Consider the following 27,219-nt stretch of genomic DNA (forward strand, 5'->3'; position numbering starts at 1 on the left):
TCTTCTTCTTTTTGCTATTTTTATGGATTTTTTCCACTAGATCCTGAAGAGCACCCAGTACACCTTCTTCTATCCACTGATGCACTCATCTTTTGCTTGTTTTAACAACTGTTATATGTTCAAATAACCCGGAGCAGAAACTGATCATTTGGGCTGTGGCAACAACAAGAACAGGCAGCGTTTCAGTCACATTAGCAAGGAATACATCCTTCAGTTGCACAGAAGCAAGACGTGCACAAAATTTAATACATTCACATATTAATTCAGTTTAGATTCTTATCTTGTACAAAAGATTCTCACTTCTTTCTGGTAATCAGAGCTCAGTATAATGTATCTCGCTGATTTATGATAGAACTGTCTCTGGTCTTGATTTTAATGCCTGAATGGTTGTTGTGTTGCAGCCCAAAATTCACACCCAGTTCAAGCCAGCGTGGGAGCTGTAAAAGTCACTCCTCACCATTGTCTTGTGTACGTAATCATCACAGCAGCTTGTGTGCTCTTCTCTGGGCAGCTCTCAGAGGAATGCGGTTGGCTAATAAAAACCAAAGAAGCACCCCGAGACCTCGTCAAAACACACCTCCCCTACTGGGACTGTTGAGTGTTTACGCTCTTTCAGGAGGATAAAGGGGGCCGTGGTTGGGTCTGGACTCCTTGTTGATCAGGATACAGGGTGGTTCAACATGTGGCCTGCAGAACAAACCTGGATCTTCAGGTTTCTAATTGAGTTTTTTTGATAAAGGTGTCTCATAGATTCAAAAATGTATGATGGTGATCTGTTTTCTCACTGTTGTAAATAGTAAAATGCAGTATGAATGAGGCTTCAGTTATTGTCTCAAGGGGTTAATTGACAGTAGATATCTGCTGTGTAGGTTTTTATTTATTGCTCAGCCTCAGATTTCACTCTTTAATATCATCACTGCAACACTAGATGGATGTTTGCTACCTGACTGGGCCATGTCCTGCTTTATTTATATTCCACACTGCAGCGTTCTGCAGAGCAGAACTTGGTGACAGAAGCAGTGAGTGTTTCTTAGAGCAGATTGTTGTATTATTTGCTAACATTTTGCACAAAGCATGACGTACAGCTCAGGCAGATCTGAATGTCATTAGCTCTGTAGATATTCAGTCAAAAACCAAATCCGACAAATGAAAATTAAACTCTGAATGATGAATCGAAGGATCACCAAACCCAGCAAGCTGGAAATATTGCCACAACGCTGGCAAACAGCTCCAGGTTCTAATAATGTTGTAAGGCAAACTAAGGCTTAAAGAATTTTTTATCTATCACCTGAAATAATGTTATCATACAGTTAAAAGTTCTGTAAGATAAGATTTTTAACCAAAGTAAATTCTTTCAGTGTTTAAATTGCAGCATTTAGATGATAAAGGAAAACATACCCAAATAAACATTCAAAAAAATTAGGCCTCGGAAAACAGAATGTTTCTCAGAAAAAAACATTCCTGCACTGTGCTAACAAGGGTAGAACATTTTGTTTATAGTATTCTAAGATATGTTATTGAGTTATCAGATCATAGAACATAATTCCAAAACACCTTTTCAAAATGTGGCACGTGATAACAAAGGAGGGATACTCTAAATGCAACATTCAGAAAATGTCTTCAAACAACTGTATCCTGCTTTTAAGAGGAACATCCTGGGAACCAATAACAAACGGACAACTGAAACCATTACTAGAACTTTGCAGAACTTTGTCAGAACATCATTAGATCAACAGCAAAAAAAAAAAAAAAGAAGAAGAATCAAACCAGGAAGTCATTACAAGGAATTCTTTCGCCATGGTGAATATCTGAACCAAATTTGATGACAATCCAATGGCTGTGAAAACCACAAACCTCATGATGATGCTAGAGGTCGAGTTGGAGGATCTGTTTAATCATTGGTGAGATGTTTCAGTCTGGATCAAAGTTGTGATCAACCCAGCCAACCAACTTTACCATCTCATGCTGCTCACATGGCATAAATGTCTTGAGTCAAAGTGGCTTCAGGTGGAAATGCATTTAAAATCATCAGGATGTTGCACAGCAGCTAAATGTCTGAGTTTTTACAAGCTAAGATCTCTGTAAAGATCCACTGCATAGATATGTGTGTCGATGTGTCTAAAACCTACATTCAAACTGTTGCCTCCTCAGACAATATCTTTGTGAGCCAACCATGGAGACTGAAACAACTTGAGGCCACAAAATGATGTTTAAAGAAAAAAAAAAGAGGAAAAGCTGACTTGATTTGTGTGCAGGGAGAGGCCTAAATTCAATTAGAGAAGCATGTGCAGCTTTGTGCTCTAACTACAGCTTGTTGGAAACAGATGTGGAAGAGTTTTCATGTCATACATTATTCAGACATAGATTATATCCTGAACTCGCACCCCAAAACTGAAACATGAGCAGCAGTTTACAGTCCATAAGAAGACTTTTCTCAAGTTTAAATGGTGATATGTTTTAGATCTTGACACATATGTTGCAGCTGAGGATGTGGAGGGTGGCTGTGGAGGTTTCTTTTTTTTCCCTTTTTTTACAAGGCTCGGCCAGGAAGGTTTCCGCTGCACAAAGCGGCTCAGCTGTTCAAATGAAAAGGAAACCAAGTGCTGTGAAGAAGCTACTTCCCATGACATCACTGTGTTTGCTCAGTGACCTCTGAATATGTCAGACACACCTTCTCATTTCCTCACTGAGACATGCAGATTATTTACTTCATTTGCAGACAAGGGGAAACACGGTTTAAGTCAAGAATGATGTTTTTATCTTAAAGAGTTGTTGACAAGCCATATTCCTTCAACCACATTCTAAAATCTGTTGTTGTATTTCCATGCATTCAAATTAAAATTCAATATTCAACAGGAGTTATAATCTAATTTGTATCACAAAGCCTGTGTTGATCTGAGTTGCAAAAACAAGATACGTGAAAACTGAAGGTACTTAAGGTTAAAATTCAGTCTGTTAGCAACAATTTCTTCTCAGTTTTGTGGGTCATAGGGGTGATGAATCCGCATCCATCAGATATATTATTGGCTGGCTGAAAAGGAGCAACCGTAGCCAATGGACTAAATTGGAAGAGAGGAAAGACTTGTTGATCTGAAACACGTTTTTGATGTGCCACAACAAATGGAGTATGACAGAAAACACATTTTATTTGATAGTTGAGAATGTGCTCATTAAGGAATGCAATTTTAGAGAGACAAGCTGGTCAAGTGGCCAAACTACAACTGAGTGAAAATAAAAATGAAATGCATTTCTCAGCAGCAGGAACCAGCCAGCGTGCATTAATTATAAAGTTAGAGAAGCTACAGGCGAACAACATGAAAAGCTTGAGCTACACAAGCTGGACTTTTGCCTGCAGTCTTCTGTAGTCTTAGTCTTCTGATTGAAACTGGAGATCCTTAACGGCTGCAACAAACTCTCAACAGAGAAACTGTCTGGTTTTAATCTCTATTTTTTTGTGGTCATATATTAGCATCATGGCTTTGACCTTTTCATGTTGTTGCCTTTCTTTTCACATATACATCACACTGTTTACAGGACTTTTTTTTTTTTTTTTTACAGTGCAGTATTACAATGAAACTGTGGAGTGCGAGACACCCAAGTTCCAAAATGTTTCTGCCTAAACCACATCATTTTGAGCAATGACGTAGTTTTCGGTTGATTAATGTGCTCATGTCAGACATTTATCTAACAAACACTTTAATTTGGATTAGATCTTTGAATAACAAACACATCTGTGACTGCAAATTCTCATTTCCTCGAAGTGGGCGTTGCAGATCAGAACTCCTTTTTCCAAAAAGGAGCTTAGCTTTATAACAAGAACAGACATATCTCATTTTCACAAAACCTTCTACAGTATCTCATCATTTTTCTAAAGTGAAAGGATGTATAATGCGCAGATTGTCCATTTAAAAACCAATCAGGAGAAGAAAGAAAAACTCTTGTCACTATTTTTCTTCACACATATGGACATAATCATTCCTGACGCACGCTGACGCTGACTGAAGGGTGTTAACTTTCCTTTTGTTCTGTTGCTTTTGTCTTCCAGTGAACAGATACTCTGCTTCTTCTGCTGCTGCTGACCACAAATTTGACATTGCAGAGACAGGATTCAGATGTGGTGGAGCTATGCATTAAGTGGTTGAACAAAGCATTCATCTGTCAGTCAGAAACTTGGGAATGCACTTCTCTACAGAGCTGAAAGATTCTACATAATTCCAGAGCAGCAAAATGAAAGATAACAGAAACATTAATAAGATTGTATTGATTCCATATTTTCACAGAAAATATGGTATTATGGCTAAAAAGTGATTTTATTATCTTGTATTGGACATGACATTGTAGTCCTGTTGAGTTGGGATTTACTGTAAAAATGGGAGGAAATGGTCAGGAAGAGCTTTCTCTTTATTATGTGGTAGAATGAGGGCGAACCTCACCAGCAGCACCTCTGGGACTGTAGGCAGCCAACACTTCAGACACTCCAAGAACCGTTGGCAGCACATGAAAGGATCAAAACCAGAGCATGTCGTGCAGAGACTCTGACAGCCACTGTCACATAAAATCTGACTGGCTCTTATTACGTTAAATGTAGTGGTTTCCCACTTTGATTATGAGCCATGGATTGTGTCCTTCGGCACTTTTATATTAGATTTTCTGGAAGAGGTTTCTCAAAAAGCAAACAATGAATCCCAAAAAGAAGGAAACGATACTGGCCAAAGCTTGGAACTCCACATTAAATTAATAATCTGAACAGACCTGCAGCTGCTTTGTTTAAAGGTTTGTTAAAGGTCAAAACTAGCAGCTTGCGTGAGACAAAACTACAAAAACGTAAACCCATTTCTACTTGTGTAACTCCAACACCAACGTTCAAAATAAGCTGCACTCTATTAAGGGTGGTGCTCTGTTCAGAGAAATCAAAACAAGATTTATGTTCCTTCAGTGTCCAGTTCAGTCCCGTAAAAGCTGCTCTCTGGGCGTATATTCTGAAATGCATATGGGGGATCAGCTCAGATGGTAGACTGCTTGCTCAGCATATGAGAGGCAGTGGGATTGATGCCCTCATCCTCCACAGCTCCCTGTTTGGGTTAGTGGTGTCTCAGCTGCTTTAATTTACTTGATGCCCATCTTTCACAGCTTTTCACCCTATCAGGCTGCTACTTCTCGGCACCTTAACCAGATCTTGTCTGCCATCTGACCCCAACTTGTGGGAAAGAAAGTGTCTCACATTGTGCTCCTGTGTTTAACCCTCAGGTCAAATTGACCCGTTTTAAAGTTTGAAAATATGGAGAGAGAGAAACATATTTTCACAGCGAAAATTTCCACATTTTTGGAAACTTTTGAACATTTTTTGGTGGAAAAAAGAAAAGTAGAAACAATTTTTTAAAAGAACATTCACAAAAACAAACAAAAAAACAAAATCCAGTGAAATTCGATAGATTTTGGTTAATTTTTTTCTGAATGTTCTTAAAGAATATATTAGAAGCTTTACTGATATGTATGTAATCACTTTGGATATTTTTAGGATTTCTTTGGAAGATTTTTACTCATTTTTTGAAAATATTTACAAGAATTTTCTTGCAAAATTTGGAAGATTGGTTTTGAATAAAACTTTTAAGGGAAATTTTTAAGGAATTATTTGAATTTTCTTTCTGAAGGTTCAGCAAATTTTCAGAAATTTGGGAAATTTTTTGGGCTGAATTTTTGGATTTTTTTCCAACAAGGAAACAGTATTTTTTGGTGCCTGTAAATGAAAACAACAGGAGGGTTAAATTATTGCCTTTTCCACTGAAGGAACTTTCCCCAAGGACTAGGAACCTTTGGAGGAACCCACTACAGGGTGGAAATGCCCCGTAATGTTTTTACCCCCAAACAGTCTGTGCTTGGGGGTGGTACTTTTCACAAGTACAAGAACTTTAGAAATGGGGTGTGTGCTGAACATTTATGATTAGTTGAGCATTATATTTGAGCCATTTTTTTTTAAAACAAACCAGTAGTTATATACAAATACCAGGAGACAATCTACTGCAGGAACTTGGGGCATGTAAGATGTGGAGCAAACGTTTACAGAAGCAGCATTTCTGTTTCCACTGCAGTGACGAATCCTTCTTCGGTGCGAGACAGAACAGCAATTGCAAAGAATTTTAGTATCTTGGACTGTCTAATTTAACATGTTAATGCATGCTTTTTCTTTTTTCCTTTTTGCGCTCTACAACCTCAGGTTCAGTCTAAACAAACAGAGCGATCATAGAGCAGTCACACCTCTCTGGGCAGGAAGGAGCTGAACTGATGCGTGACACCGAGAAGAGTTTCAAAGATACAGTTTGGCTCGACTTTATGTCCAGCTCTGGTTCTGGACTTTTACTTCCTTCCAGTGGGTGGAGATCTGTCCGATGATGATTAGTCCAGGGAGAAGCAGACAGTCACAGACCCCCCTGATGCTATAGAGCTGACGCTGAATCATTCAGACCTCAGCTACAGTCCAACATGTCCTCACAACACTGACATATCTCACTAACAGTGAGCTTTGGTGCAGATGATGGTTTCCTGAGGAAAAACCCTCATGACTTTGGTGCCTCACATCTTGAGTGCATCATCAGGTCAAAATGTTAATTCCTCCAATGCTTTACTTTATGATCAAACACCAGGACATGAACAAAATTCCAATTACTTCGTTCCAAAAACATTCTGAGAAATTTCCTTTAGTTCCCAGAATGTTTTTCTTCAAGGTAGGATGACTAAAGATGTTCCAAAAATGTTGGTGGTAACCGACCATTGTGCCCGAACATTCTCAAAATATATATTCTTCCTTTATTATGTGACATTGTGGGAACATTTTATTGATTCTATATTATGTTCTCTCAGCATCTCCAAAATGCCCTCGGAACATTGCAGTCATTCCATCTATGGTCATGTATCACATTACTAGAACCTCTTAAAATAAACAGATTGTGAGCTGAGATCTCAATAACTTCTTGAAAATGTGTTTCTAAATGTTTTTTTTTTCTTGAAAGTATTTGCTGATCTCATTTGTTATGTAGCTATATCTGGTCTTGATCTACAGGTCTACATCTGTCAAAACCAGACATATGCACAGATTCTGTCTTATCTACACATGAAAGAAACGTCTTTGAAAAATTCCAATCAGGCTTTAGGGTTTGCCACAGTTCAGAAATACTCAAATGTTGTAGTGGCAGCTATTGTCTTTACACTTTGGACCTCTTTCTGTTTTATGTTCCCAAAACCATGTGTTCAACAGTGAAAAAGGCGGCTTAAGTGTGCTCCCCCTGCTGCCTGGATTCAGTTGCAAAAATTGTACAAATCCTAAATATGCTGACCTCACTATAGCAGCTTTATGTAATTGCAATGAAACACAACTAAACGAAACATGAAGAGATAGCAAGCAAAAGAAGCCCCATGTGGATTTGGAAGCAAAACAAAACTTCATGTTGTCTCCTGACACCCTGAAAAGTTTGTTCAGAGAAACACAACTTGGCTTTGACCTTGTCTTGGAGCAGATCTTATCAGCAAACTGTTTGTTCTTCCTCCAACAACAGAGCACTGAATAATGTTAACAATCAGATAACCTGAACTGAGTCAAGGAAAACAAGCATTCGCCTGCTCCGCGTTCAAGTTTCTTCTACAAAATGTCACTTCAGTCCAGTCAGCTGGTCAGAAAGCTGTCAGGTCTGGTCTGTTTGAGGCTCTGCATGCTGTGGCTGCACAGCTGTTTTATTAGAGGAACTGGACGGAGCAGGAAGTCTGTAACGCTGAGCTCATTATGTTTAATTGTGGTGGATTTGAGCAATGTGCAATCAGTTGTGTTGAAGTCTGGAATCCCACACTGGAGTTTGTTTTTCAAGAAAGAAAAGGAGTGTGAAGGAAATGTAGATTTAATCAGATACTGTTCTCTCTGTCAAGCTTTCTTCCTTCCTCCGTTCCTTTCTTCTTGACACTTTTATTTATTCCTTTCAATTCCTGCTTGTGTTTTTAAACTTCTCTTCTCCAGTGTGGTCCTTTCATGTTTTCCTGCTTTTCTTTATTTAGTAAATGTTCTATTTTGCTTTTGTAAGTTTCCTTTGTTTCTTTCTTTTCATTAATTTTCTTTCATTTAGCATTTTTCTTTCCTTGTTGCTTCCTCAACTTTCCAATTTTTTTCAGAACTTCTTTCTGATTTTCTTTTCTTCCCTCCTTAATTAGTTCCCTCCGTACTTTCTTCCTAATTAACTGCCATTTCCTTCTCCTACATCTTTATATTCTTGCATTTCTCCCTCTTCTCCTTCTCTAACTGGTTTGAAATCCTCCAAGAGATTTCAGGGCTTGTCATCAATTACTTTTACTTTAACTGCTTTTATATTATTCTACAAATCCTTGAGCAGATTAAGTTTTCACTCATACTGGAGTCTTTCCTGAGTTGCTCCTGTTTATTGATAAACTAAGCCGGCAGCGTGGCCCTGAGTGGAATGACAACCATGGGAGGCACAAAAAGTGACGCACACAGTGGCTGCATGAGGTGCCAGCAGTGTGTAAAGAGGCTAAAGACGCCGGTGGTGAGCACCTGTCAAACTTCATATCAAGTCACCCATTTTTCCAGCTTCAGTCTGGCCTCCTCTAACCTGACAAGCAGCGAGGAGACGCCTCACTGTGTCATGTGTCCCACGAATGTGTCACTGATCTGATCTGGGAGTCTATACGGGACGCGGCTGGAGGCGCTTGCGTGTGTGGTGGTGATCTCCCAAAAGTGACAAAGTGTGTTGTAGGTTCTCCTCTGACGCAAGGAAACCATTTAGTTGTAGTGTCTGGTGTCACAGGGACGCATAGCAACGCAAATGCTGCCTATAAATACACTTCCATGTCCAGGCTATTTTAAACTTAACAGGGTCAAACAGCAGAGTTCAACTTCCTTTTACCACAGAGAATTTACATCCTCAAAGGTGAAATTGTCTGTAGATTCCAGCAGAAAAGATGAGAATTTAGACATCTGTTGACATGAATAATGCCAAGGTGCTTACATAACATATTCTCACCAGATTTAGATGAGATGCAACTGTACAGTGGAAACTCTAGACTGATAAACAGACTGGATAAATGTAAAATAAGTGATGTCCAGCCAGACAGCTGCACTCTGAGTTGACTGGTTGTTTCTTAACATTTCAAAGTACTTTTACTCACTGTGCTTAAGTACAAATTTGAGTTACTGAGCTTGACTTCTACTCCACCACAAATCATACAAGAATTCAATATTTTTAAAATAATCAACAATAATTTACATTCTGATTAAATTTGTTATGCATAGTTTACAAAATATGATGGTGTAGCTGCTAACATCTGTAAAAATTACATTAATAGTCCATCAATGATAATTTTTTTTAGAAGTTTAGATTTTTTTGACTTTGTTAATTTTTGAGCCATTTTTCAAGCAAAAGAAATTTCAATGTTTCTTTTTGATTTAGATTTTTTTTTAAATATAATGGCAAAGGAATTAGTGGAAAAATTTTACTATTATGGCATCATTCTCACTGTGTTCTAAATTTTTACAAAGCGAACAGTCAGTCAATCAGTAGATAAACTGATCATCATTAGTTTCATCCACAATGGCAAATAAGTCACATTGAAATAATTAAAATCCACTAAAGAGGAAAGCTATAATTTGTCCAGCTGATTGTTGATTGGCTCTACCAGCTGAGACACCATGATTCTCTGATTTCGTAATCTGACACAAAGTACCTGAAAGATGTTGTGAAATTTTCTGAATGTTATTTTTCAGTACTCTTAGCAGCACAGATTAAATTCCATTCATCCTTACTGTACTGACGTGTAACCTGCAAACATGAACTAAAACCATCTCCATGCATTTTTTTTTTTGTTGTCATTTGTGTGAGCTGACCCTTTAATAGGATAGCTCATTACGTGACCACATATTTTTCAAAGAAGTCTCCCAAATTTTTCTCAGATGCAAGGGATTGCCTTGGAATATTATCCTTTTTATGACGAAGACATGTATACTTGTGGGTGAAGACTCAGGCACACCCATGTACGTCACAAGAGAACAAAACATTTCCTTCAATTCAGCAGTGAAAGCAAAGAGGCGAATGCTAATATAATAACTCATCACTTCTCCAACTCATAAACTGTCTCTAAGAAATACAAACACTGACGTCAAAGAGCTGAGAGTCACATTTCCGATGAATATTACAATTCTCACTGATTCGCTGGCTGACTAATCCACTGTATAAGCATAAGGAAGAAACTGGAGAACACAGATTCATAGAAAATGAATCATTGTATTACATATATTCTGGCGAGCAAAGATGTCTGACAAGTAGAAATTTGCCACTACTACTTATAAAAATGTCTATGTTGTGTCCTATCACAATCTCGCTCAACCTTGTCACCTTCTGTGTAAATGGCTGTTGTTTTTCACCAAATTTCTCAATCAATTTGAAGTGGTTGGCATTTTGTAAACAGAAAACATGTCTTTTAAAGTCCCAAGAACATCCTTAAAGTTCACTTGCCAGAGACAGTCCCAGCTTATAAAACCACGATGACTGAACTGATCGTCTGGGTTGCAACTCAAACTTGTGCTCACCAACCGAAACTCGCGACTTGCAATGTAGCCACATGCAACAGAAGAACAAGGTGGATGAATAAGAAATGCACATAACGCACACAAGTTCCCCTAAAACATCAGTTAATGAGCTTTAGAGGAATCTGTGGGCTTTTCAGCTATTTTCGCCTACTTTCAGTCTTTGCGCTAAGCTAGGCTAACTACAACCCAACTCCAATCCAAACACATAAGTGATACTGATTTTCTCACATCACACAAGTATATTTACCAACATGCTAGTTTTCAGTTTTAGAATATCTTTATTTGCTTCAACACTCTAGCATCAGTTGCTGTGTTAAAATCTGACACCAGTAACACGTTTGAGTAATAATGACTTTATTTAACCTCAAGTTAATACATGCAAATGGTCACAATAAAATGAAGCATTTGCTACATCTGATTTTTTTTTTTACCATATGCACTGACAGCAAATTTGCCACAGTTAGTAATACTACTCCAAATGTGGATGTATCACTTGTTGAATTTGTTAATAAATGCAGTTTAATAGTGAATATAATGGATACAAAGAATTAAAGTGCTTTAAGAGAATACATATTTAGGGTTAATAGTTCCTCTGTGTGCATAACACTGTGTCGATGTCACGTACCATACTTCAAAAACAGGCAATTCATAACCATTCCCTGTAACGTGGATAATGACAATTTATGAACAGATATGTGCAAATGGAAGCCTAGTAAGTGAGGTGTGAATCACTGTCCTGGGTTTTGCAGTTTCACTCTTCTTTCCTGAGCTTTTCATAACCACAATCCCTCCCGTAACAATCAAAACCGCCACATCCAACAGCAGATTAATGGGAGACTTCCTCTACACTGCTTCACAGTGGTAATTCATCTTAATTGTGATACATTCCTCTTGGCTGCGTTCCCAGCTCGCCAGATGCTCCACGTCTGTTTGACAAATAAATCCCTTTCTATGTCTTCAAAGCTTTGAGTTCTGGGCCTTGAGAGCCTGCAGTCAGAGCTCTGTACAGGTCAGAAATCCAACACTTGCTGGACAACATCTGCCTACGTTTGGTTCTCCATCAAAAACAGGATTTGCATTGTTCTGTTCAAGCTGCTGGTTCATGTGAAAATGCTCCTCTGATGGGCCACCAGGGCCGTTTGACTCTCTCGTCGCCTCTCCTTCTTCCTCTCCAGTCTGACCTTCCAGCAGACGACGCTGGACGCCAGCAGCACCAGTCCAGCCGACAGGAGCACCAAGCCGAAGTAGGAGATGGTGGATCCGTGTGAGTTGAAGCTGTAAGCGACAGCGGTGACCACTATGCCGGCGATGAGCACCACCACTCCGAACGGGACGGTGCAGCGATAGCAGGAGAGCTCTGCCCCGCCAGTGGCTGCGGTCAGCTGGACTTCATTAACCAGGGGGATGTTTACCGTCGTCATGGCGGCTGCGGGGTGCTCCGAGTTGTTGGCCTTCTCTGGTGTCGCTGGCGTTCTCATGGCGTCCTTATTAGCTTCTTCTGGCATTGCAGGATCCAGCAGCTCCTCTGTTAACCAACCACAGATGGTTCCTTGTTGTTCCTCTTTCCCCGTCTGTTCCACGTCAGGGTCTCCCACTCTGTGAAGGAAGGCATCACTCATTAAAAGAACCAGTCAAACTTGTTGTTCGACACTGAACAAAGCGACAGAATTAGAAGAACAGAATTTGGCATATGCTTTTTGTTACCATTCAACACCACATTTCACAATTCACCACCACTTTGGGACCACCACACGCTGCTTTAATAAACCCATGTAACCTCTTTGCACAATCCCGGCCGCCTCCTGACCCAGTCAGAGGAGAATGACGCAGGAACACTCAGCCCAGCACGAGCTGAGACATTCCCTGGAGAGCGCAGGATATGACATTACAAACTGCTGTGTGAAATGCAAGGAGCTTCGAAATCACTAGCAATTTCACAACCACTCGCTCTTGCCCCCCACATCTGCTGCGGAGAAAAGCTGTGATTCAGATGTTGAGTGATAATAAATGGGGAGCACTTACACTTCATGATTTCCAGATGTTAAAATTTGTAATTATTTCATGTTTTTATTGCAAGAACAGAAATTCTGACTTGCAGAAATGTAGCGAGACAGGCTGTAGATCAGTGGTGCCATACCTAAGGGTCAGGCCCTGCCAAGGGGTCAGTGCTATAGCAACGAGGTTTGTCCTCAGTATTTGGAGGTTTGAGTGAACCGGATGGAGTTTACATTCTACATATAAATACAGTGCCTTGTGAAAGTATTCGGCCCCCTTGAACTTTTCAACCTTTCGCCACATTTCAGGCTTCAAAAATAAAGATATAAAATTTAAATTTTTTGTCAAGAATCAACAACAATTGGGACACAATCGTGAAGTGGAATGAAACTGATTGGATATTTTATACTTTTTTAACAAATAAAAACCTGAAAAGTGGGGTGTGCAATATTATTCGGCCCCTTTACTTTCAGTGCAGCAAACTCACTCCACAAGTTCAGTGAGGATCTCTGAATGATCCAATGTTGTCCTAAATGACTGATGATGATAAATAGAATCCACCTGTGTGTAATCAAGTCTCCGTATAAATGCACCTGCTCTGTGATAGTCTCAGGGTTCTGTTTAAAGTGCAGAGAGCATCATGAAGACCAAGGAACACACCAGGCAGGTCCAAGATACTGTTGTGGAGAAATTTAAAGCCGGATTTGGATACAAAACGATTTCCCAAGCTTTTCCCAAGCTGTGCAAGCAATCATATTGAAATGGAAGGAGTATCAGACCACTGCAAATCTACCAAGACCCGGCCGTCCCTCTAAACTTTCACCTCCAACAAGGAGAAGACTGATCAGAGATGCAGCCAAGAGGCCCATGATCACTCTGGATGAACTGCAGAGATCTACAGCTGAGGTGGGAGAGTCTGTCCATAGGACAACAATCAGTCGTACACTGCACAAATCTGGCCTTTATGGAAGAGTGGCAAGAAGAGAGCCATTTCTCAAAGATATCCATAAAAAGTCTCGTTTGAAGTTTGCCACAAGCCACCTGGGAGACACACCAAACATGTGGAAGAAGGTGCTCTGGTCAGATGAAACCAAAATGGAACTTTTTGGCCACAATGCAAAACGATATGTTTGGCGTAAAAGCAACACAGCTCATCACCTGAACACACCATCCCCACTGTCAAACATGGTGGTGGCAGCCTCATGGTTTGGGCCTGCTTTTCTTCAGCAGGGACAGAGAAGATGGTTAAAATTGATGGGAAGATGAATGGAGCCAAATACAGGAGCATTCTGGAAGAAAACCTGTTGGAGTCTGCAAAAGACCTGAGACTGGGACGGAGATTTATCTTCCAACAGGACAATGATCCAAAACATAAAGCCAAATCTACAATGGAATGGTTCACAAATAAACGTATCCAGGTGTTAGAATGGCCAAGTCAAAGTCCAGACCTATACCCACATATTTGAAAATTGCCCACTGGTGGGCTTCAGTCCGCTAGATTCGTCGGACCAATGCAAACTTATTATGAAAACAGTTCAGTAAAAAGTATTTCTGAAAACATTTCAGGCGAGAAATAAGCTGTGCTGAATCTGTCCTTCTATTAGTACAGCGACAGTTAGTTCAGATGCTTGATGAAAGTTTCGCCAAGTGCTGGACCCCTCTTCGGCACCCCAAATCTGCATAAAGTAGAAGTCAAATCTACTTTATGCAAATGTGCTGCAGGCAGCTCTGGGGACACACACCAGATGGCAGCTCCAGATGCAACACAGTGGACTTTACATAGACAATGAATGGGATACGTGAAATTGACGGATCCTGTGAACAGGTACCATAAGAGTTCTGCACTCTTTGGTGCAACTGTTAAGTCATTTGTGACTGATCTGCAACTGACAGTTACCTGACAAACATTCAGAGGTTTTTCACCTGAGTTGCAGGCTGTGTTTACACAGAGCAGATAAGAGATAAATGTGGAAATATATCTTTAGTATTTAGAGTTAACATTTGTTTCCTGGCCAACCTGTCACATGTAGACATTACTTGACTGAAAAAAGTCATAGATTGTACATAAAAGATGCATGTAGTCACTGTGATATCACCCACTGGTTTGTGGATTATGGCTTTGAAGACATGTTGGTTTTTTGAAATAGTCTTGCCATAATTCACTAAATGAACATCATAATGTATGGAAGGAGATTTGAAACTAGAGACTGAGACCACAAACCTGCAAGGAAAATGTTTACTGAGGTAACAAATCAAGTGAGAAGGCTTGTTTTCTCATTCACTCCTATACAATCTGACTTCTGTTGCAACCAGAGAAGTCGCCCCCTGCTGGCTGTTAGACAGAATGCAGGTTTAAGGCATGTCCAGGTTGGTTTCAGTTTTCAGAATCGGCGGTCTTTTACAATCTATGATTAACAAGCTTGGAGACAAGTGCTCTAGACTGTGAAACCTCATATTTAAAAATTAAAAAGTTTTAAAACTGTAAAACCTCCAACTGGAATCGGGTTTACTGATTTTAATGCAGAAACAGTGTAATAGCATATATAACATTTGCATGCATCGACAGCTTGTCCCCCTTCAAGTGTGTTTCTATTCACTGTGCAGTTTAGTTGATTGTTTTCTTGAGGAAGAATCTGACACATTGAAATACACTTAAGTTTTGGACAGCTGCTCTGGCAACAAAGATGCTCATTTTACAATCATATAATAGCAAAGAAACTAGCAAATATTTAATCTTAAGACAATGAAAACAGGTGATCTGGCTTTTCTTTTAGAAACTGATTTTTTTTTGTTCATCAACTAATACATTAGCGATCTAGAGCTGAAGTGATTAGTAGAAAGAAGCATCAGGACAGGCTGAGGAACGTTTTTAAAGAAAATGGAGGATTTTAGGAGGAAAAAACTTTGAGATGAGAGGGCATAAGACATTAAAACAGTCAGAAAATCTGTAACAGAAGCTTCCACGGTCTAAATTATGCTGCTAAATGTGGTGAAGATAAAGACTTGTGTACTGGTTACTGTAACTAAACATTAGTTAATTTTCAAAATACATTTAATCTGCACAAACTGTCTTTAAACTACAGCAACAAATAGTCAGAGTCAAACCGGACTTCAGCTGGTAAAAGCAGAATAAGTTGTACCTAAATGCAGTCTAGTAAATCTACTTGTTGATCTCTACAAAGGTCCGAACAGGCAGAAGAAAGGTTCGTTACCTCACAGCTGCTCTCCATGTCGCTCAGTGTCCACAGTGTCCCTCTGTTGCAGGAAAACCAGTCTGAGAGACCCGCTGCTCAAATAGTCCCTCTAATTAACACTGAATGTTGTTTTTCTTTGTTGAGCGTTGAAGCAGACAGCAAACAGCTTCTCTCTCCAGCCTGGAATCTGACTCCCATTCATGAAACCAGCCCTCAGTTTAACAGCTCTATGCCATCCCCATTGAGAAAGGCTGGTTCAAGTAGCGATGACTGATGTGAAGCTCAACACGATCAGGGAAACTCAATGATCCGGTGGAATGTTTCAAAGTAAAACACCTGTGTGTCGGAGAAATTGGTTGCAAAGAGATTTAGCTCATTGAAGGCATTTATTTTGAAATTAAAATTATAGTTTCTGTTGCTCTTTTTTTTTATTTATCTTGACAATTTAGAAGTGTCTATGTGGAAGGATAAAGCATGTGTCTTGCACAGTATAGGCTTTAGCCTGTAACATTCGTAAATATTTCATATTATGATTTTCCCCCTCAAAGAAACACCTAAACAGCTCAGATGTTAATTGAACTCAATATCCGAAAACATCAGAAAAAAATTGACAAATTTTCTCTCATAATATTAAATCGCTCATGAAGCTTATAGGTCCAAACATCAATATTGTGTAAAATTAACACACACTGTAGACATTTCAATTATTCCCTCCCCCTCTGATGAGGTTCTTGTTTCCTCTCTTCAATTTCATTTAGCATAAATGGATAAGTGCTATAAAACAAGTTTAAGTGCGATAATAGGACCGTGGACTCTGCCTTGCTACATGTATAGTGGGAATAGAGCACCCAGTCGGTGGATTTGCAATGGTAGACTTGCAGGTCTTGGCCCAATTCAGTCTTCACACAAAGAGGGCTGACATAAGAGGCTGACGCTTTCACTGAAGCAATAGTGTTGCCTGTGTGTTTAATACCAGTAAGCATTGTGTCTGAACCTGCCCTATTCAGATTTTCAGACAGGTAACAATAGAAGGAACCACCCATGTATTGAAACTCAGAGAGTGAAACCAGGAAGTGCTCTGCACAAAGTCTGACTACTGCCCGTGCCCGATAACAAGTCAAATCAAACTCAAAAACCAAAGTTTCTAAAACACTTACCAACTAACTGCTATCTCCTATCACTATGTTGTACAACACTGGTTATCTTTGACCATGAAATGCAGCATGGGGTCTTGGTTTGTCTTCTCCTTTCACAATCACAATGAGACATGTTCACACTGAACATCATCTATTTACTGGAGATAAGTTCAAAATAAAGATGAGATAAGATACAACTTAATCAAACCTGAAAGATTGTGTCAGATGTTACTAAAACTCTAAAAGTGTAGGAAGAAATACAAGTAATGTTACTGATGTCAAAGAGCAACACTGCACATGATTGTGAAATGTTGTAGCTGAAGTGAAATATTGTATGTGTGCAGAATTTTATTGTCATGTGCAATACTGTTACTTGATAGATGCACTTGTTACCAAGCTTACAGCTTTTCTTTCTATTTGTCTATCAGATCAGTCATGCACAATACATTTCAGAGTAAGGATTTGAAGACAGTGATTTAATTCATGTATGATCCTAACTGTTATTGGAGAGACTAATGATGCAATTCTATACTTCTTCCATGTAAACCAAACTATGTGGCTGCAGTTTGTTCTACTCAGTAAAGACTTACAATGATGTTTCCCACAGTGTATGCATACCTCTAAAGTAGTTAAAGTAGTGGCTGTGAATTACGCAGCAGTACATGAAGCACACAACTGAAATCCTTATATGGGTGAATATATATAAGAATATATTGCATAAACAGATCAGGCTGTAGTCTAAAGACTCACCAGAAAGTCCTAAAGAAACAAATGCAGTCTTTTAAGATAAGAAAATCTGTTCCTTCTGTTTGACTTAATTATAGTTGCTCAATGAGAAAGACTCGGTCTTCTATTCAATTTCACTGAATCCAATTCAGATTGTACAAGGTTCTTGAGTGTAGATGGTTCTATCTCCCCTTTACTCCCACACAAACCTTGAGTTGAGCTGTTTCATGGTGGTCAGGGATGGACTGGCAAAGATGCAACTATTCAGGATTCCACAACAGTTATCAACTGGCCTGAGGTCAGGGAAATTTGGTGGCCATTCCTTGTTTGGTAGAAAGCCAGGTAGATGCTCAGAACACCATTGCGGATTCATATGGGCAGTGTGAGCAGGGGCACAAACTTGCAAAAAAAACTAATTCCAAATGTCTGTTAGACATTTTCTGTTCAATCACAGGCCCCAATTTTTTCCTCCTGGCCAAAACTGAAAGCAGTACCTTTTCTAGAATGTTGCTAGTATAATATTGTGCATTTACAGTGGTACCTTTAGGCACAATGTGCAGCTCTGACCTGAAGTGGACGTAGCAAATTAACAAATTACTCTTTATGAAATGATAGATTTTTGATATATAATTGTCCTTTAAAGTAATGACAAACATTTGTAAGACAGCACATAGTTTTGCTGATTGTAATATATTTTAAAAAATATCTAATTTTATGGTGAAAAGTAAAAAAAAAAAAAACTATTGCTGGTGAAAACGAGTACATTATGTAAAGTTTTGGTCTGTTTTTTGTTTGTATGGTTAGCATGTAAATAAATATTTTTTCTCCATCTGTGATTTTACTATTTATTATCTGCAATTTAACAAAACACGGAGATTGTAACACAAACAAACAAAAACAAACAAACAGTATTTTTAAAAACAGAAACAAATACAATTCCTGATATTCAGTTATTTATGAGCCATCTCTATGACAGAGCTCCAGAGGCGACCTTGACTGATACAAAAGTTAATTCCCATCAGCAGCAGTGATGCACAGAGAGGAGTTTCAGCACAGTGAGCATATGTGAGTGTTAGGTTCTTTTATTTTGAATGCAGAGACTGTTGCTGCTCCGGCTGGTTGACAGACGGCCTGAATGTCAGAGGACCGAGCCGTCATGTCGCTGCAGTTCACGGATGAGGACTTCCAGAGCGCCTGGAAGGAGCTGGACGAGCCGCAGCTGGACGGAGGATGGGAGCTCTTCACCGAGACGATGGGAGTCAAAATCTACCGGCTCTACGACAAGGTGGGAAATCTGAGGGAAAGTGCCGCTTCTCCGACAGGAAAGCTGCTCCACACTGACGGATGGAGGAGTCTAAATGGATTTCAGTTTCCTCTATCTGCCTGTAGCATCGCTTTGTATCACTAGCGTACTCTCATATCCTCCCAAAACGTTGAACTTTTGTCATATTTTGCATAATATAATAATTATTAGCAAACATCAGGTATCTGCTGTGATTTCCTAGCGGCCAGCTTGGGAAATATCCGGAAACTGAGCGACAGTGAGCATTTTTTTTCTCCACTGGTAAACCTGCTGTACCGGTTGAACCAAACTCCATTCACAAATCTGTCGGTTTAACGTTGCATCACCCTGTAGCTCATATTGACACATTAAAGTAGTGATGAAATATACTGATAAACTCAGAAAGATCCACTCTTCAATCCGGCATACACCCCAAGGAAAATATCACTAAACATAAAAACTATCTTAACATATCCTCTTGTATTACTGTAAATCATGTACGTTTTTAATGGTTTGTAGCTGTATTATTTTGTTTGAAGAATTTACTGTTATCTGACAGATTTTCCCTGTTATGTTAAATTACAGGTAATAACTGGCAAAAAAACAACATGTTAACTGTAAAAAAAAAAAAAAACACACAACAAAAATCAGGCCACAACTGTAAAAATATCAATATCCAAAGTCTGTATTTTTGTAAATAGTAATCCATTCTTTTACAGCATTTGATCAAATGACACTATTTTTAAAACTGTATTTCATCAACTATATTTCCGCTAAAAATGGTATTATTTTTCAGATTTGAAATAAAAATATTTATTAAAAATATTGAAAAACTGTGATTTAAAAGAACAAACTGTTTTCCTACAGATTCTCCCTGTTTTTGTAAGTTATAGATAATAATTCCTATATACACAGAATAAAAGTTTTAATTTGCATATTGACTGTTAAAAACAAACAACGTGAAAATTACATAGGTTTACTGTTAATAAATTGGCTTAAAATATGATTATTTAATTACAGATTTTGAATGTTACTGTATTGAACAGTTTCTAATGTTTTATTCTGGCACTCTATACTGGATTTTGATGCGGTTCTCTGCAAAGACTACATTTAAAAAAGCAGTGAAATCTCCTTTTTTTTTTTTTGCATTTTTACAAATGGAATAAAGGTTTCACAAATTTGACAGCATTTCAGACAGCATTAAAGGTTTATCTAAAATGTCTAACACCGTATTTCATCACTAAAATGTAGAAAGCACCGAGAATCTGTTGCTCCGTGCTGTAAGTTTCTCTTATTTTTTTTCCCCAGAAGCTAGCTGAGCATCATCCTTAAGCTCTTCAGAGACAAAAGGGTTTATGTGAAGTTTCACACATGTTGAAAGCCCTCCGTATTTTATCAGTATGCTGTAAAAATATGACCCCATTTTTGATATTTTCAAGACAGTTCAATGGAAGTAGCTCCTGTTTTGCTGGAAGCAAGCATAGATCTTAAATAAATCATTTTAGTTTGTGAATTTCACACACATTCAGTATGATCACCAAAATCATTGGATAATATTTTCAGGTCTGTACAAAATCACTTTTTAGGCTTGACAACATTAAACAGCTGTTTGTGTGAATGGAGTTTGTTAAGACTTAAATTTACACACATATAACTGATTTTAAGTGTATTTTTTTTTAGATTTATTGTATGTACTATGTAAAATTCTGACTTTTCTCTGAACCTTTAAGTCAAGTCCAACACAGAGAGTGTCATGCTGACTGGCTCTAATCAGAGTTATGTGGTTTGGGATTAGTTACACACTGTGGGTGTGGCCTGCAGTTGGAAGACACAACTTTCATGTGCTGTTTGCAGGAAACTGGACTTTATGAGTACAAAGTCTTTGGTGTGCTCGCCACCTGCACTCCAGAGCTGTGTGCAGATGTCTACATGGACCTGACATATCGGAAACACTGGGATGAATATGTGAAAGGTAAAAACAAAAGAGCTAAACCCAGTAAAGCAAAGTTCACGCTCCTTTTCTTTTGCCATCCAAACCAATGTTTCCTCGTCTCTCTACTGTCAAAGAATCATACTTTTTGTTCTGTTTTCACATTCACTTCTAATAAATTACTTATTTTTTTAACATAATGCTCTTTATATATCATGCTAATTTTCTCATCCTTGTTTTCATGCACATCTACAGTAACCAGCAGGTAACATGTTGAAGTTCCAGTCTGTAGTCACATACCTGAAATAATTCACATATACTAGATTCAGTTTTTGTGGTAGTTTAACCAGCTTTTTCCCTCCGTTGTAGTGCAATTTTTGGAGTAGTAGTGTGTTCTGTGATGGTAGCAGAGCTGCTTTGATGTCTCCCTTACAATAAATATGTATGAATTTTATTGCATCACATTTGTTCCCTATCCAGGTGTTTTGTTTGACAATTGTTAACCAAATAACAGCTGAGAAGAGTTAAAGTCAATGCTGCTAAACACTGATGACAACAATCTTTGCTGGGAGCGATTAGTTAAAGTACAAAAACAATATGGGACATCGATATATATATGCCATAAATAAATTACAGATAATAACTAATAAAAGCCCAGAAAAAAAGTTCTAATTTGAGCATGAAATTACACATTTTTTACTGTATGTAAATCAGCAAAGACAACATTTTTAAAGAGATATTTGCAGTTATCTTCACAATTTTCAATTTTTGAATATTTTGTGTTTTTTTAAATGTATTTTTCTGGCCCCTTGCTGCTGACAGATATTCAATTTTAATTTTTATTTATTTTTTTTACAGTGCGCTTTCCCGCCAGTGCAGCTCAACTGTTGATATTTGGGTGTGTTAATTGAGCACACAAGAGTAAAAGTAGCAGAAAAACTAAAGCAAGATATCAGCAGTCATTAGGCAGATACAAATAAAGAATAGGAATAAGATGCTTGTCAGTGTTTTCTTGCACTTTTCTCACGGATCGGACAAAATGAGCCATGGCAGTAGCGGTTATGAGAATATGTTGTTTGCTAGTAGCACAATAGTAAGACACGAAACTGATTCTGGAGCCATGTTCAAAATCAACCCATTGTTTTCTCATTCCCTGTATACTAGACGCTCAATAGGTGAGTCACAGTGACCAGTTTTGTGTCTTCAGCATCAGTTGTTGAGTCACTTAATGGTCATTATGGACTCTGGAAATGTTAGGAGTTAGTGTACCAGCCATGGACAAGGCCTCAGCAAATGATCAAGTTATAATCAAGATTGAATTTGAAACAATGCAATTAGGAAAATGGAAAATGCTTCAATTTAGGTTATGCGTCATGCATCAAGTCTTACCCAGGACGGAAAATGTCATGTTAGTAGTTTTCATGCCTTTTTAAAAAAAAATCATCTTATGTGGTAATTCTCCATTATATGCTTCAAATCAGTGAATACTGAGCTAAAATTCATTGCCGTTACATATTTTCCACTTATCCTTCAGCCCTATGATGGACAAAGCTTTTTTTTTGTTCCATTTTGATATTTTTGAATTCATTATATCGTTTATAAACTTACGCACAAAGAATGCTGGACATTAAATGTAGTTTGTTACATAGTAAAAGAGAATGTATTTCAAATCCATCTTTGATCTGAACGACACTGGAAAGATAAATTAAAGAAATAACCCTTTTCTTAATGGATACTAATTTGAAATGAAAATAAAACTGAAGATCTTCAGGTCTTTTACAGGGGAGTAACTGCAGTTCTTGTGACCTCAGCCAAACGTGGTGCCAAATGAGCGTTACCCTGCACAAACAAAGATAGTGTTGGAAGGAGAAATGTTCTGATAGTAAGATTACAGATTTTAACTGAAGTTCACTGAGCTGTAACACAAAAATGTCTGGTTCTTTTAGATTTGTGTGTGAGAGACCTGCAGCTTGGGAAGTTTTAAAACATTTTCCTTTTACTTCCTGTGTGTACAGTTTGTTAGATATATTACTGTACTACTGTCTTTTCAAGTGTAGCCTACTGAGGATGGATATTTATTTATTTCAAAAACTTTTCCTTCCAAATATGTCATGTATCCACCCATTTGCAGCTGATGCTTATTGCTTTGAATCTAACATTTTTTGTCATTTTTCAGAGCTGGATGAGAAAGACTTTGATGGACAATCAGCGATATACTGGGAAGTGAAATACCCGTTTCCTCTGTCAAACAGAGATGTATCCTTCTGGCTCACACAAACACTGGACAAATGTTTATTGTTAGCTTTCTGAACTTCAGATATGGTTTATAGAGCTGAAAACAGTGTTTGTTCCTTATGAGCTCAAACCTCAGTATGTGTATGTGAGGGAACGCAGAGACCTGGATGTGGATGGCAGGAAGATCTGGGTGATCTTGGCCAGGAGCTCACCACAGACGGCGTGTACAGAAAAGAGCAACGTGTTGAGGGTCAAAGATTATAAGCAGAGCGTTGCCATGGAGAGCGACGGATCCTCTGGAACTAAAGGTAACACAAGATGAGGGAAATACAATGATACAGCTGCCACTTTGTTTGAATAAAATTGTGCTAAATTGAATGTAAAGTGATTAACAGTTCATTTTAATTATCTGAAAGCAGCTTGACAGACAATTAATTGTCAACTAAGTACATAATGGATTAATCCTTGAAGCCATTTATGGAGCACAAAATGTGGAGCATTGTGGGCTTCCAGCTTTGCAGCTTTTTGCATCACCAAACACTGAATATATTTAAGTCATGATATGGAAAATGCAGGCGAAATCACAAAATGGTCAAGTTGATTTTCAACACAGTCATACATTACAACATCAAAACTAGGCCTGTTCGTTTTTCAGTAAAGGTATACTGTGCAGAAACATTCCAACTTCTCACCAATATTCTCTCCTTCAGCACTTGGCAGTGGATGAAAGCCAAGCCCAGATCCATTTCCATTTTGGAACAAGCTTTGTCCACTTGGTGCTTTGCCCCGACCAAGGAGGTGTGATTATAAAGTTCCAAGACTGCACCTATAAAAATCAAATGTAGTCTCCTATTGCAGTAACACACTGCTCCCAGTGCTCCTGCAACACTTATAACAACCCTTGGAAGTCCCGGCATGTAAAATGTGAAGCACCAACTGTGATAGGTGACAAATCTCCCAAACTGTGTCAAAATGACATCTCTTCAACTTCAGTTTCATTTTGGGGAAGAGGAAGAAGTCACAGGGATCCAAATTTTGTGAGTAGGGTGAAAAAAGAGCGACAGTTGTGTTGTTGTCTCAACCTCATATGTTTTTGACTGGAGGCTACACATCCACTGCCCAAAGGTTGCAGTCTAAAAAATTCCCAAAAGCAGCAAAATAAGAACAGAATGCAGGCAGGCATGGTATCTGTAAATATACTGGGCGGAAACATGTTTATTGATGTTGGCATTGGTAGCCCTTTACTGAATCTATTGCAGGATCTTAAAAATATACCACCACAAACTTCTTGTGGGTTATAAATGATGTTTGAAAGAATTACTCTTGTGTGAGTATACACATTAGCTTTAAGTCTGGCATATTGTACCTTCAAAGTTTCCTTCAAATCTTTAATTCGAACAACAGAATTTTGTGTTTGTGTGAACTTTTTTAATCAACTTACAATGTTTTTGTTGTTGGTAACTTTCTTTACCCCCTTTTTTCATTTAATAAAGTAAACTAAGTTTAAATTGAGTTTACAAAAAACTTGTATGACAAATAACATCTGCTGTGTTTCAGTTTTCATGAACTACTTCGACAACCCTGGTGGTATGATTCCTACCTGGCTGGTGAACTGGGCTGCGAAGGTGAGTATAGTCCAATTAATTTCACATATTACATTAACAAAATATTCTCACTGCAATACATGCAAACAATGCAAGCGAAAGACATTTGGAGCTTTACATATAAGAAAAATGAACCTCTTTTAACTTGATTAAGTAGCTTAAGAGGACTGAACCACACCATACAGTTACAGATGGATCACATGCAAAGAATTTCCTCACCGGGATAAGCTAAGTATACGTTTACCGTGAAACACAAAGATTTACCCTGTGCTCATAGGCTTAATCAGCATTGTGTGAACTTGTTTGGCTTGGATGTAACTGCCATGGAAATGTCGAAGAAAAAATTTCCCACCACCAGCTCATCACAATGTGCATATGTTCATTGTTGACCTGGTTTAACGGATCTTTAATGAAGGTTTTAAAAGAGTTCACTGACAGGCCCCTGAGAGCTCCATCTGTCTGTTTGCTTTATGGTTTTCCGTCATTGTTTGCAGATGTGTTGCAAGGTGACGTCAACAGTTCCTCTCTCTGTGCTGCCCCTCCTAGGTGGGTCTTCCTGGCACGTGTCCATGACGCTCACTGATGGAGATGCTCTTTGTGTGTGTGTTGTTTTGAACAGAGCGGAGTTCCAGCTTTCTTAACAAACATGCAGAAGGCCTGCAGCAACTACGCAAACTACTGCCAGAAGAAATGAATGCAGCTGATGAAGTGCTCAGGGGCTTTGATCCATTTTATTGCTGATGCGGGAGGTATTTTACAGGTGAATGATTAGATGTCTGTACATGGTGAATGTGGCATGTTCTGGGCCGCTACTCGCTGACGTAGCACGGTCTTAACTCAGGCATGATATGCATGACCGGCCGCCCTCATTCAAAGGCTGGTGTGAATCAATTCTGTTCCATTGTGATGTGTTTCCCATTGCTGTGCTGTTGAGTTTGTGCAATCTCCATGAGCTCCTGGATTTAGGAGCTTTCCTAGCATATTTTTTAATCAAATGTTTATAGAAAATGCAAACAGATTATTCCTTTGGGATGGTGGGGAAACATGGTGAAATAAACTGAATCTTCTTGCCTAGATTTTTACCTCCTCTTTGTGTTGTTTTAAATTTGTTTACTGTACATGTTAAATGCAATCTATTTAGATTTTATTGTGCGTTTCATCACACTGGGATCATTTCATTGATCAGTTCATTTCACCGGAATTCACTGATTTGTCATAGTGAAGTGTAAAATGACAAAACTTATAGTGGATTCATGTAATGTCAAAGGTACGACGTTATCTCATGTACTGTGATGATTTAGGCTGTAAATCAGTACCTCTGTGCAGCTGTTGGTACAGATGAACATGGTTTGATCTGATCATTAATAGCCTATTACTATGTAATACTACTGTGTTATTGACACAATTAAACTTCACCATTGCAATCCATGATGTAAACTGTCATTATTATTTCACTCTATCTACATATCAGTGGGTGTATATGTTGTCATGCTGCATACAATGGTTACTATAGTGGAAAGTTTAGTGCTAACATTGCTAATAGAGTATGGTATGAATATTACCATAACCAAGAGATATTTTACTTCATGTTGCTCAATGATAGATGCTGATTAAAATAAGCACTGCGATTAGCAGATACGCAGTAACCCATTGACTCTTCTTCCAAGAATATGAAATGGTATATTTAGTGACTTATTAACTATGATTGTAGTGTTGCATAACTGTCAATCAAGTGCCATGCCATTCAGTGTAGGTGATCATTTCTCTCCATCTAATCAGATCTTTTGCCCTTGACTGTTAAATCAATTCATCTGTCATTTTCATTCTCTGCCTGCCTTGTCCTCTCCTCCCATTACTTTTTCCAGTTGTGACAGTATTTTCCAGGGTCTCTTTCCTTGCGATCTGTCCAAAAAATGTTGCTTGCCGTTTCCTAATTTTGTTCAAGAGCATATATTTTGTGTTTAGTAATTTCAAGACATCTTCATTGCTTATTCAGGCCTTATAAGATATATGAGTCTGTAAAACCACATCTCTACTGCAGTGATTTTGTTGGACATTTTATTATTTATGTTCCAAGATTCCCATCCATACACCAGAACTGCTAGGATGCAACTAGCTGTGAGTCCTCACGGATGCCAATTGCTATTTTTTATGTCAGTATATTTTTAATTTTCATAAATTCTGTTGTTACCATTGCTAATCTACATCGGATGTCATCCATGAACAGAGATATTTAAAATGATGAACCTGCTTCTGTATTTCTTGGTCTAATTCAATGTTACAGGTTGGGATGACATTTTTCTTTGAAATTACCATTACTTCTGTTTCTTTTTGTTGTTGTTAAGTTTGATAGACCATGTTTTTGCCTCTTTGTATTAATTATAGATACTGTAGTTTGCACGTTTTCTTAACTGTTTGCTATCAGCACTGTGTCATCTGCATAACATATGTTATTTATGTTATAACCTCCGATAAATACTCCTGGTAAACCTTGTATTTTCCTCATGATGTTTTCACTGTACAAGGAGAACGGGT

The 27,219-nt window shown here is 38.4% G+C and overlaps 2 protein-coding genes across 2 annotated transcripts; one reads left to right on the forward strand and one right to left on the reverse strand.

The window, feature by feature from the left end:
• Nucleotides 1-10,915: 10,915 nt before the first annotated feature.
• On the reverse strand, nucleotides 10,916-16,053 carry tmem100a (transmembrane protein 100a). Its single transcript, XM_022190016.2, has 2 exons — nucleotides 15,790-16,053; nucleotides 10,916-12,178 (listed from the first exon to the last, which is right to left on the reverse strand). The coding sequence occupies exon 2, from the start codon at nucleotides 12,085-12,087 to the stop codon at nucleotides 11,683-11,685; it is 405 nt and encodes a 134-aa protein (XP_022045708.1). The 5' UTR covers nucleotides 12,088-12,178; nucleotides 15,790-16,053; the 3' UTR covers nucleotides 10,916-11,682.
• Nucleotides 16,054-18,694: 2,641 nt separating this feature from the next.
• Nucleotides 18,695-26,112, forward strand: pctp (phosphatidylcholine transfer protein). Its single transcript, XM_022190027.2, has 6 exons — nucleotides 18,695-18,918; nucleotides 20,770-20,887; nucleotides 23,022-23,101; nucleotides 23,217-23,388; nucleotides 24,638-24,705; nucleotides 25,304-26,112. The coding sequence occupies exons 1-6, from the start codon at nucleotides 18,769-18,771 to the stop codon at nucleotides 25,376-25,378; spliced, it is 663 nt and encodes a 220-aa protein (XP_022045719.1). The 5' UTR covers nucleotides 18,695-18,768; the 3' UTR covers nucleotides 25,379-26,112.
• The last annotated feature ends 1,107 nt before the right edge of the window (nucleotides 26,113-27,219 follow it).

This window comes from Acanthochromis polyacanthus, chromosome 21, assembly GCF_021347895.1.
Source record: "Acanthochromis polyacanthus isolate Apoly-LR-REF ecotype Palm Island chromosome 21, KAUST_Apoly_ChrSc, whole genome shotgun sequence".
In the NCBI taxonomy this organism is placed as follows: Eukaryota; Metazoa; Chordata; class Actinopteri; family Pomacentridae; genus Acanthochromis; species Acanthochromis polyacanthus.

Bases quoted from the DNA above. Each gene is read 5' to 3' on its own strand.
- tmem100a (XM_022190016.2), bottom strand. From the start codon at position 12,087: ATGCCAGAAGAAGCTAATAAGGACGCCATGAGAACGCCAGCGACACCA.
- pctp (XM_022190027.2), top strand. From the start codon at position 18,769: ATGTCAGAGGACCGAGCCGTCATGTCGCTGCAGTTCACGGATGAGGAC. The intron at 23,102-23,216 runs GTATCCTTCTGG...CTCAAACCTCAG, and splicing joins TTCCTCTGTCAAACAGAGAT to TATGTGTATGTGAGGGAACG. The intron at 23,389-24,637 runs GTAACACAAGAT...GCTGTGTTTCAG, and splicing joins CGGATCCTCTGGAACTAAAG to TTTTCATGAACTACTTCGAC.